General features: G+C 36.1%; 3 protein-coding genes across 4 annotated transcripts in view; all 3 read right to left on the bottom strand.

Moving 5' to 3' along the window:
- Nucleotides 1–210: 210 nt before the first annotated feature.
- On the bottom strand, nucleotides 211–6126 carry LOC107487961 (uncharacterized). 2 transcript variants are annotated; one of them, XM_016108657.3, is made up of 4 exons: nucleotides 5774–6126; nucleotides 2595–3284; nucleotides 1876–2310; nucleotides 211–715 (listed from the first exon to the last, which is right to left on the bottom strand). In XM_016108657.3, exons 2-4 carry the CDS (start codon nucleotides 3280–3282, stop codon nucleotides 528–530), a joined length of 1311 nt encoding a protein of 436 aa, XP_015964143.1. In that variant the 5' UTR covers nucleotides 3283–3284; nucleotides 5774–6126; the 3' UTR covers nucleotides 211–527. The 2 variants fall into 2 exon arrangements, with proteins under 2 accessions (XP_015964143.1, XP_015964142.1); XM_016108656.3 differs by lacking the exon at nucleotides 5774–6126 and adding an exon at nucleotides 3912–4245.
- Nucleotides 6127–7715: 1589 nt separating this feature from the next.
- Nucleotides 7716–8446, bottom strand: LOC107487963 (uncharacterized). The gene has a single exon (XM_016108658.3). The coding sequence runs from the start codon at nucleotides 8288–8290 to the stop codon at nucleotides 7925–7927; it is 366 nt and encodes a 121-aa protein (XP_015964144.1). The 5' UTR covers nucleotides 8291–8446; the 3' UTR covers nucleotides 7716–7924.
- Nucleotides 8447–9949: 1503 nt separating this feature from the next.
- LOC107487927 (auxilin-related protein 2) overlaps nucleotides 9950–12308 on the bottom strand; it is a 5926-nt gene continuing 3567 nt past the window's right edge. The window contains 8 exon segments of the mRNA XM_052261618.1: nucleotides 9950–10031; nucleotides 10821–11020; nucleotides 11255–11344; nucleotides 11434–11499; nucleotides 11582–11676; nucleotides 11785–11848; nucleotides 11923–12200; nucleotides 12295–12308. The exon segment at nucleotides 12295–12308 is cut by the window's right edge and continues 2601 nt beyond it. Coding sequence (XP_052117578.1) covers nucleotides 9950–10031; nucleotides 10821–11020; nucleotides 11255–11344; nucleotides 11434–11499; nucleotides 11582–11676; nucleotides 11785–11848; nucleotides 11923–12200; nucleotides 12295–12308 — 889 coding nt within the window.

Genomic DNA, 12308 nt, shown 5'->3' with positions numbered 1-12308 from the left:
AGAAAATAGAACCCTGTTACAGGCATATGAAAACATCATGCATCCATGCTACTTGCGTTTTATTTACTATCTTCCACATCGATTTACGTGGCAACTTCTTAATCAAGATTCTCATCCTGCACGCGGACATGAGAACACAAAAAGTGATGTATTTGTGACGCTGAAGATTCTTATTATATCAACTTAAACGTTAAAGTAGAAAACAACCCCAGTGGGAGGAGCTATCATAAAGAATCTTATAACCGATTTGTGACAGATGTGTAAGATAACCAAGTATTTGCACGTCCACAGAATTTCCATGAACGCATGACTGAGCTACGGAAACACTGCACTAAATTTCCTACCATGAACTCTGCATCGGAAAGAACTAATTCTTTGTATTATTTTGTACCATGCACATCACTCTGTGCTTGCCGGAAAATTTGAATTGATCAAAATATAAGTTGCCACACAGTGGCATGTAACTTTTTATTTTTCCTCTTCTAACATGACACACAAGTGTAGTTAGTGATGATGATGATGTGTATTTACTTGGCGGCTGCATCCTCATGTTCAGCAACCACATCAAGGTCTGCAGAGGAGGATGACCCTTTACTTGATGGGAGATAAGACCATGCTATTGCTGCAGAACCAAGCACAATCGCACTAGTAATAGAGCTCCATACCCATCTCTTCATCCTTCTCCTCCTCCGTTGCCTATCACGCCGTGCCAACTCTGGACAAGACACAAATAACACAACACGATTATAATGCAATCTAAACAAACAGACCATGCAAATTAGAAGGAAATAAAGTAGCCATGCAAAACAGTAGTTATTTCCATGAATGCATGTAAACAGGACAGTATTTTCATATGTTGTGGAAACCAGATATCCTTTTATCAGTGGAGCTGCCACTAGGGCAACAGCCCATTTCACATCCATTACAATCTTTAGAAATTTGATTCATTAGAAGTTAAAGTGTTTCAATCAATGATAGTTTTCTTAACTATAGCAGCAATCAATGATAGTTTTCTTAACTATAGCAGCTAAGATTTTAAACTCTTAATCCTTAATGTAACAAAGGCCAAAAAGGCATCACATCACATCACAACTCTAAATATTAACTTTACCCAGCTTAGTGATTAAGCAAACATTACTGAAACAAGTCTATTATTCCTTGCATCTAATATTCAGAAGGAATCACAATACCTATACAGAAGGCCTGAGGAAAATATATACAAGTTTGAGATATAACCTAACTACAATAGTATAAAGGGCTTTCAGTGCAAGCCTTAAAATATTGATTCACATCAAGGGTTGTATATAGTATTAACAAGTAGAAATCCACCCAAAAAGAACAAGAACTAAACCAATTGTGATATCTCTCAATACAGACCTAAAGCTATGATCTCAACGTTTCATTTATCTCAGCATTAAATTGATCACATTCCCAAATAATGCAGCTTTATTCCCCTTCGTATTCTAATAAATCCACTTTTGTTTTGTGGTAAACAGGAAAAGGGGGGGAGTTATCCTAAAACTGATCCTAAACCGCTAATCACTATTTGTTGTCTGCAAAATAAACACATCAACAGTTGAAGCACACCATGGATGCAAGATTCTCAGACTGTTAATAAAACTAACATTCAACAAACAATCCCGCTCAACAACCAATAGACAATTCTCACTCAATACAGGTGCTATGTCCATTGAAATCTTTCTTGAACATGCATAATTGTCAAACTCAAAGTAAAGCATGATAATTGTTCTTTGATGAAATGTAAAATGACTAGCCAAACTAGTACCAGCAACAGATATTCATACAGGAAGAAAAAAATGTGTATGTTCACTTCATCAAAACTATCAAAGACCAAATATATGACATAAATCTCACCTATCGCTTCCTGGTTCCTCTGAACCATCTCCCTATTCATGGTCTCATAACATCGGAGGCGTTCCAACAGCCGAGCAATCTCGAAGTTCTTTAAATCTAGTTGAGCTTCCATCTGTGCTTCAACTTCAGCCCTGGCCATTCCTCTCCCAATGGAGTTTGATATGAATCTTGCAACATGAACTTGTTGACATAGATCTTCCATGGGATCAGAATTCAGCTGGTCAGCCCCAGCAACAGCAGTAAGATTTGCAGGCAAAACAATTCCTGCACTATATAAGCCTTGCCTAATTCTCTCATATTGGCTTTTCATGCTGTTAAGGGACTCTTCAGTTTGCTTCCGCTTCTCTATCTCCATCAATAGACTCAACCTCATTTCACGTAATTCAGCTTCAAAATCAATTGTAGAATTTTGAGCTCCGCCTTCAGAAGATAGTTCTGCAGAAAGAAAAGAGACAAGTAAGCGCATCTCCAACATGAATGAAGAATTTCTAAGACCTTCACTACAAGCAATACTAAACCACTATTTGTCAACTATTTTCAAGGTGTATGAAATATACCATAGTATGGATAATTCCGTGATATAATTAGGATATTCCGCCCACTGTAGTAAGTGGCATAAGTTGAAAATTAGGGGACAGGTGCGAAAAACAAACAAGGCTCTTATTGCTTGTGTATGTTTCATTGCAACAGAAACTGACAGAAAACTAAACCCAAATTACCTTCCCAAGCATCAAAAAACTCCCCAGGACTGCTGTACTTCATAGACAGTTCTGCCCCAGCATTATCTTCAACATCTGTAATACTTGCAAAACTCATTGATTCATTTGGATCGAAGAAATCTTCAATCTCTAAACCTCTTTGTGAATTCACTGTCGGTACCTGTAAATCATTTGTAATGCTACTACTCTCACTTTCCCTGTGTCCAGCCCCAAAGTCACCATTATTGCTGCTATCGAATTCAAAGTGATAAACACTGTCACCGAGCTCCTCTTTAACAGCTTCAGGATTTTTATAAGGAACTTGGAGGTCACCAGCTGAACTTACAATCACCATATCTGAGCTCTTACCAAAAGGCTTTTCACAATCCTGGAGAACATTCCGCTCAGCCAGTATGCTGGCCTCTGAAGTGCTCTTGAGGAGGCGCGGCCCACGTCGCTTATGGTTAATGATGTATGGTGATGGAGGAAAGGAAGAGGGTGCATCCGGAAGTGGCGTCACCTCAGGAGTGGCATAAAGAGCTGGTTTTAATGGCGGACGAGTAGCCTTTTTTTTCTTCGGGGGCGCACTAGCATTCCTCCCCTTCTGTGAGTTTGGCAGAGGCATCGAATTCGAAGCAGATCTGTCAACAGGTCTGGAACCTCCAGGCTCTAACAACCTATCCAATGCTATGGCACTAAAGGTCGGCATGGCTGCAAAAATGTCATAGAAACAACATAAACGCAAATATTATTTAAGATTTCAATTAAGTATCAATTTCAAATAGTTATCTTTCTATAATATCCCTACTACAACAGCTAAAATTACACAGATGATTGAATATAACCTAAATTAATGAAATTTTTGCTTATTTCCTTTTTTTAAAAAAAAAGGGGATCGTTTCACTCCCCCAAACACCACAATATGTACAGATATTGGGATTCAAGTTACGAAAACAGCAAACGGCGAAATCCTCAAATAAGCTTACTCGATGCGTAGTCTCCAAGCATGGGAAAATTATGCTTCCTTGCGGGTCTTTTTATATTTTTTATTTTCAAATCAGGAGAGAGATTCCATAAGCAATTTTATGTGGCATTCAACAAAACATAATAATTATTCCACAGAGGGAGCATGAAGGAAAACTAGCACAGCTAAATCCAAAAAAGAAAAAAGGAAACAAACCAAAAACAAAATATTCCTTTTTATCTAAGAGATAACACTAGTAAACAAGGATAATAAAACAGAAAGAGTATCGCGAGTATTCAAAGGAATTGCACCAGAAAACACGGTTCAAAATTCAAATCAATAAGGCGGTAGGGAAAAGAGGGGAGAGGGATTACCTGGGGAGAGGAGTTGGAAGAAGAAGAAAGAGGAAAATGCGAAGGGGAAAGAGGGAAAAGCGTATTTAAGTTAAGACGACAACGTATAACCTCTTCTCCAAGACAGAACGAAATCGACTATTTCTTCGTGTTGTGCGTGTGCCTCTTCTTTTATTTTTTTAATTATTAAAAGAAAATTAGGATAGCAATGACCGCCTCTCCCTCGTTTCGGTATTTTCTCTCTCTTTCTGAGATGAATGAAATTTTGGGATTCCTTTTCCTCCGCAACTCTTTCGGAGCCACGGGCACCTCATTCTCTCTTTCTCTCCCACTCTCTTCTTTTCCCTCTATTCTTAGCCTTCTCTTTTTTCTGTTTTTTATTCTAAAAACAAATTAGGGTTTCATCTTCGGTGGGTCCAAGCGCTCAACATCGAAGGGGTTGCGTAAGGGCTATTATTGACATTTCCTTGAGTTCAACTTCCGTAATGTACCACATCCTCCTATTATATTGGAGAATGCTTTTATAACATCCAAGTAATTATACACTAATACTATCTACCCATTTTTATTTTATTATTTGTATTAAATTTTAGCATAATAACTCTAATTTCATATTTATTTATTTATTTTTATATTTTTATACATTCAAAAGTTTATTCGATATTTATTAGCACTAAGCTTTTAAATTTGAATATAAATATCTCAAGGGTCCGGGGCTTTTTGGAGGAGGACAAAAGAAGAGACGAATGCGATCCCTTTTTAAGCCGCGGAGACAAGTCGTTTTCGCGTGGCATTTCGAATTTTGAACGTCAGATAAGGTCAATGCATACGATTTGTTTGTTGCATTTGAACATAAAACCGGGAAATTTCTCAACTAATTATAGCTCATGAATTTATATTTCTTTCTTTTATGATATTTTTTGCACAGTTAGAATATTTGCTTTGTAAATACTAAATACTAAATACTTTAATAAGTGAAATACTAATATGAAATTTTAAAATTTTTACGTACATAAGAGTTTATACTATCGACTTTTAGGTTTAATGACTTATTAATTATTACTACATGAATTTCTTTTGGCAATATATAAATATAAATATTTTAAAGTGGAGAGATGGGAATAGGAGGTGTGTGGTGCGTGACAGTGAGTGGGAGGGGGAGTTCGTTATGGGTGGAAAATGCCAAATGTACGGACCATACCAGCTGTGCTACTGGCACAAAACATGGCCTCCTCTAACCCTCTTTGCACATGAGAGGTAATTTAGAAGCAAAATCTTTAGATGGCCATGAATATATAACCTTACCCTTATTTATATTAAATATTAATTTTAGACATAATTAATAATTTATAAATAAATAATAAATTAATTATTAATATAAATATTTTTTTATTTTAAATAAAAAAATCAATAAACTAGTGATTAATAAACTAATTAAAAACTACATTCAAATCTATTCTTACACCAGTAAGTTCTTTTCATTGATAATTTTTTATAACAAATTTAACTATAATAATTTTTAACAACAAAATCAAATTCAAAGTTACACGAGGATAATCAGTAACAAATTTAAGTGTGATAGATTTTCAACAATAAAAATATTTTAACTAAGTGATTAATCAAGAAGACAATAATAAATTCAAAGTACAATCAATAACAAATTTTCAATTTAGAGATGATTAAGATTTTCAGCTGACAAACAAATTTAAACTAAGTGATTATTTCAACAAAACAGTAACAAATTCAAGATTTAGTAATAAACTTCAGCAACACACTCAATTTTCATCAACAAATTCAATTTTTAACAACAAAATCAAATTACAGTCATGAATTACCGCAACAAAATTGAAATAAAAAGAAAAGGAAAATTTGTTGGAACTCACCAAATGGGTCCCAGCTTGTGGTTGCGCGAAGGGCAAGGCTCGAAGCAAGAAGATGACAACCAAGACAGCCCACGGGACCTGCTGCCGGCGACGACGAGCGCAGGAAAGGCGCGAATCTGAGTGCGAGACCTGAAGAGACAGGGAGCGACGACGACCAGTCCCGGAACCTGCTACTTCTGCCTCCGGCGACGAGGATCGCGGGAAGGCGCGCGACTGGGTGCGAGACCGAGACAGTGAGAGAGACCGGAGACCAGAGAGCTTGAGTGCGAGAGGCCGAAAGCCACAGTCAGAGAGATGGGAGAGCTCGAAGCCTCAGTAGTTCAGGGAGAGAGTGACGAGAGGAAGTAGACGTTGAGGCTAGGCTAGGGTTTTGTTTTACTTTTTCCCAACTCTAAAAGGAAAACGACGTCGTTTTCTAAAGGATGATGTAAATCTAACGTATTTCTTAGCTGTTTGTTAACTAACTAATGTTGACTATCTATTCTTAGGATTATTACATGTCATTAGCATAACCTGGCACTAACTGTTGCATCATGTATTATCATCACACAAGTGTTGACTTTGAAGTTTGAAGAATAGTAAAGCAAGATCCAACTAATGAATACCATATTGATATTGGAGAAAAGTGCATCAAAATCAACCGTTTGTCCCTCTCTCACGGTGGTGGTGGTGGTGGATGGAATAATATGTACCACTTACATTTTGTTTACCTCTGTCTCCGCATCTGGAAAAGCTCCAAAAGGCCCAAAGGGACGAAATTCCGGATTTATATGAAACAGTGAAAAATAAGAAGCTAAGGGAGTAGATAAACATTTTTTATGGTCGTTAGCAGTTAATTTCCGGTATCCACCGCCGGCCGGTTCTAAGCCAATGACATTCGTCCGCGTACATAGTATTTCTAGTTAAGGAGATAAAGATATTTAAAATATTTTTTTAAGATTTTTTTAATAATTAAAATTTAATAAATATAATTAATTAAACTGTGTTATTTTTGTTAAAATTAAATCATGTAAATTGATTTGGCTAACTCTAAATTATAACCCTTCTCTTCTCTCACTGTCATTCATAGAATTAAGATTTAGGGTTCTCAAAATTAATATATATAATGAGTATTTTAATCATTTTCTATAATAGGAATATTATAGTCATATTTTATAAAAAATATTAATTTAGACTAATTTAAAATTTGATTCATTGATTTTTTGGCCAAATCGATTTGTCTAATCTAATTATGACAAAAATAATACAATTTAATTGATTACACATGTTAAATTTTAATTGTTAAAAAATATTTTTAAAAAAAAATTAAATATCTTTATCTAAGTGACTTCTTTTTAGTTATCAAATACGAATCATAATAGTCACAAAGAAAAAATACGAATCATAATATTTAACAACCACTAGATATATAAAAAAATCAGCTACCAAACTAATACTCATACAAGTCTCGGGGTTGCTAATACAGTAATACTCATTTATTAGTTATATTAACAAATTCGCATGAAGATTTATCGTGAGAATTCAGAATTGTATAATTCAAGAATAACATAGCAACTACGCAAATGATAACGATATGTCTCTCGATAGCATGGTCAGCGATGGCGGTTACCCTGTCTACACAGATTTTTGCATCACCCAGATTGAACAGCCATATTTTACTCAAGCATGATGCTGATAATTAAATATGTTTTTCTCATCTAGTATCATCATATTAACAACTCCATCACCTCAAGTTACCCCCCTTAAGCTTGAAATTATTCATTCTTAAGTATTGATTTGAAAGGTATAACATGGATTATCTACTGTGTTAAATACATAACCTATCTATATACCTTTGGTTAACAGTTTTAGGATTATAAAATAAGTAGCTTCATAAAGATGACTTCAGTGACCAACTTGATTAAAATTGTTGTTAATTCTATCACATAGAACATATGTAAACTTACATGATCAAAAGCAATTATGAGCATGCGTGTCTGCAACTGATTCATATTAACTAACTTGAGGACCAACAACAACAATAATCCCTTATGATTTGCTTTAATTTACATCTTCTTAATGTGATTTTTCATGATTTATACAGAGCTAGCAAGGAAGAAACATTAACAATTTAACATACATTTGAATTCAAAAGCCTGGCAAGTTCATGGATCATTTGTAGTAGATAACAGGCTTATTGGAATTGGAATCCCACACACCTCCTTCCTTCATATATTCGAGATACCTGATGAATTCAGGCCTAGCTGTCGTTTTCTTCTTCCGGCGAAGATCGAAGAAGCCGAAGAGTGGATGAGGGTGAGTACTCTTCTGATTACTGCTGGCCTTCTTAGTGGGGTTTCTCTGAAGATTGATGTCACCAATGGTTGTTGAACCAGTCATGGAGGGGTTGAATCCCCTGCTAGAAGGCAAACTTGTGCTCCTCTTCAACTCCTCATTGGAAATTCCATTGGCAGCACCATCTTTCTCTAATTTCTCATACTTTGAAGGGCCTCTCCGAGTGCTAAAGGATCTAAACATGGCTGCTGAATTCCTCCTCTGTGAAAGCCAAGAATTTGATTGACTAATTAGATATGTATAGATGTGAAAGTAAAAAAAGGGGTGGGTGGGAATTTTGATGAGAATGTAGCACTAACAATAATAATAAATGGGACTATATATTCTTCGAAGAGGTTGTCATGTTTTGATTATTGATTTAATGGTTGCTCTGATATTATCAAAATTCTGGTTTGAAACTTTGAATACAATTATGAGTGATGCAATATCTGTTGACTTTTTGTGCCGTCTCAACAATTCCATCCTTAATTAAATGAAACTTACTGTCAACAATTCAGGATAAACGAAATTCAAAATATTAAATTGTGAATGTGATCATTTAAATTTTCTTTGCTACACCAATCTTGATTTGCTCAGTCAAAGTGCCTCTATGACTCTATCCACATCATTCGTCAATATTTGTGTTAACTATCACATTGGATTCGCAAACTTTTATTGCTTACACAATAAAAACATTGAAGCATTCAAATAAGTTGCTGGATGCTTAAGAAATTAGCCCGAGGGAGTTGACAAGCATGGCATTACAGAAGCTCAGCATTGTGTGAATTCCAAACAACTAAAACTAGCTTATTTTTAAATGTACTGTTTAGTTTAGCAATTTTCGTCTATCATAAAAATCATGATCTTTGAAGAGTGAAACAAGTAAAATATAAATTCATCCATAAGAAGGCATCACAATGATCCTGCTTCGTGCTTAGACTCTAGATGCCCATAATTGACTTCAATTTGAGGTTTCATCCCTATCCATGAACGACTTTGTTGGATTAAGCATTTGAATAAGCGAAGCTTTTACTTATATTTCAGCATATATTATTTTACAGGAATACTACATGACTAACAAGTATTATCATTTTTAGCCAGCACCTAACCAATAATAATTTGCATGCATATTTACAAAATTTTGTACACAAGAAACATATAATTTACATTTATATTTACCAGAGTTTATAGTTTACACACATGAATCAATACAATTTATATTTATATTTTTCAGAGTTTGTATGCATAAATTAGTAAAATTTATTTGTTTAAAAAAAATTTATTGTTTGTACTAGTCAAATAATAACAAAAAATACTGAAAATTGCTAACATCCAAAAATTTCACATATGGTTATTTGTTATTTGTTTATTAAATGAATTATTGGTAGAGACACCAGAATAGTTGTGTGAAAAAGATCAAAATATTAAACAGCGCATTCAATTGCTGACTTATTATATGGAGCGCAGACAATTCAAAGGACGACTTGATTATCCATTTTTCTGAATTTGACAAGCAAATCACGTTGAAGCAATGACGCAACACTAAAGCTTCGTGTGCATTACATGCGCCATATTTTAATAATCAAACAGAGAGCAAGCTGGAAACCTAGATTGCAGCCACAAAAAGTGATCCCCATACAACTAATCTCACATTACTCGAATGATCCTTTTACCATCGTCATTCTTTTCAGTTCAACACAGACCACCTTCTAATGTCTGCCACGTAAAATAGTTAAGTGGCTTCCAACTAAAGATTCAAGCGTGGCCACCAGGGTTTTTATATCACTTAACATTCAACAATGTTGTCCATTGGCCTAGTAGTCTAGTAACGGGGACCTGCTCCCTCACATTGTGGACCATAGTTTAGTTTATTGCGGGGTCACCTTCATGAATATATTTCCCCCTCAACAAATGAAAAAAATCTGTTGTTGCCTTTGCACACCACCTGTCCTCGCCAAAACAGTCAATAATTTTAAAAAATTCAAACGCTAAGCAATACTCGCTCCTTCCTAATGTAATTAAACCGAAGAGGTCCAATTATTACATCTCTTAAAAGTCCCTCACTTATGATTCACTCATACACATCACATAAACCCAAACAAACTGACACCACTCGGCCCCTCCCTTCAGAGCATGCAACCTTGAGAACACTATGGCATGTTCTTCAAATGGATCATGAATTGTTTGCTAAAATGTGGCTTCAGCGGCATGCTGCCAACTGGTTTTCATGGTGTTTCCATTCATAATAATGGTTAGAACATTAAAGGGATTCCGTAATTTGGTCATAGAAAAGCCAGTATAGGCTCATGATCTATATCTATTTACTTGTGAATTTCTTAAATTTCCATGCAATAGCACACGGGCTAGAATTTCCTTCATACATATAAATACTGAAAACTACGGGTGTGTGTTTGAGTTACGATTTTAGAGAGGAGGGAGGGAGAGAAAGGGTTTAGAGGGTAAAAATTTTACTCTTCAAACCCTTTTTTTCCCTCTCTAAAATTTTAACTCAATCCTCGGGGAGCATTCTTAAAGAGGATAGGTATTCACAAAAAATTATTATTTAGGTTTAAAAAAGAGGAACTATGCATTCCCTGAAGGAATACTGCCCACCGAGGGAAGGGGAGGGGGAAGGGGAGGGGAAGTATACATGCATGATAAAGCCAAACTATCATGAATTATGTATATGCTTCAAATAATAATAATAATAATAATAATAATAATAATAAAAAACAGGTATAGATGGCATGGACATACCTTCAAAAGATCAAAGACCTTTTCACATATGTATTTGTGTTGAACACTTGCTCCACGTTGCTGTAATTTGTCAGGATGAACACAAAGGGTAGCCTTCCTATAAGCTTTTTTTACAGCTGCGGAAGTAATGACCTCCGTCAATGGGATTGGCTGCCACCCAGAGTCAGGTCCAAGGATCTGATAAAGAATACAAGTTAGGAAAGGGGACAAGACAGTAGTGTCAAGTGTCTACAGCTTAAAACAATCAAAGTCTAGATTATTCAGAACTAGGATATCTCATGGGATGCTGCCCATTGAAACTCAAAAGGTCCTAAATAAAAAGCACTTAAGAGCATCATGACCAAGCAAACCAAATGACTCAAAGCCAGAACCTACAAATATTTGCATGCGCATTTGGAATTTTTAACCTACATATTGCAAGGTAGAAAGTAATGCACGCAAGTTCCCTTCTTTTCCACTTGACCACCTCTTTACTTCAGCATCCAGAGTCTCAGCTAGTCTCTGAAAACAGCATCAGACTTGAGTAATCAATGAAACACAATGATAGAAACAATAATTGAGGCCCTGGAAATAAAGTGCGACATACTTACATGTCTTTCAGCTTGCTCCTTCTGAGCCAGATGGTCACGCATGTTCTTTTCTGCCAAAGCTTTTGCCTAGAATTTCCATAAAACTCATGAGCACACCATTGAATGTGAACATTTTATATGTGAATTGTTAAAAGATTGAATATCTTACTGCACGCTCAGCTGTTCGACGGTGTCTCTCCAGTCTAGATCTACATCTCCGGGCTGATTCACCTTCTACTTCAGATCTCTCGGAAAAGGAGGAAGCTTTAAACAAAGAACAATTTCTCGTTAAGAGTTTATCGAGCTTCATGTGGTAGAATGTTCAATGAGAATTTATACTAAAGAATGGGAGGAGTTTTGCATTTTACATACCACCATAAAGAGAATATGGGTGCCTGGAACCTGCAGATGAGCTGAAGTTTTGAAACTGAGTATCCTGCCATTTGAGTCATCAGAACTTTAGATGGAAATTAAGCAACTTATCTCTAGCAGAATTCTGGGGATACTTACAGAGGGTGAACAGCCTTGTGTTCCACAATTTCTCGAAGAAGCAGCATATTGGTCTGATACAGATCTTTGTAACCGTTCTCTGGACTCAAATGCAGCCCTCTCAACTTTTAATTTCTCCTTGGCACGCTCCTGAGCTTCTGCAGTTGCTCGTTCAACAGCAGCCCGTTCTGCTTTCAATCTAGCCTCGGTAGCTACCTTATCAGCGTATGTCCAATCCCTGGCCTCAGCACATGCCTTCTCAAGTCTTTCCCTGGCCTCAGCCAATGCCCTTTGTCGAGCTTCTGCAGTTGCTCTCTCAAATGCAGCCCTTTCTGCTCTCTCACAAGCTTCAGCATATGCCCTGTCACGAGCCTCGAAAGTTGCTCTATCAACAGCCATCCTATCTT

The sequence above is a fragment of the Arachis duranensis genome, chromosome 5, assembly GCF_000817695.3.
Source record: "Arachis duranensis cultivar V14167 chromosome 5, aradu.V14167.gnm2.J7QH, whole genome shotgun sequence".
Lineage (NCBI taxonomy): Eukaryota > Viridiplantae > Streptophyta > Magnoliopsida > Fabales > Fabaceae > Arachis > Arachis duranensis.
This window is presented reverse-complemented; position numbering and strand designations above follow the sequence as displayed.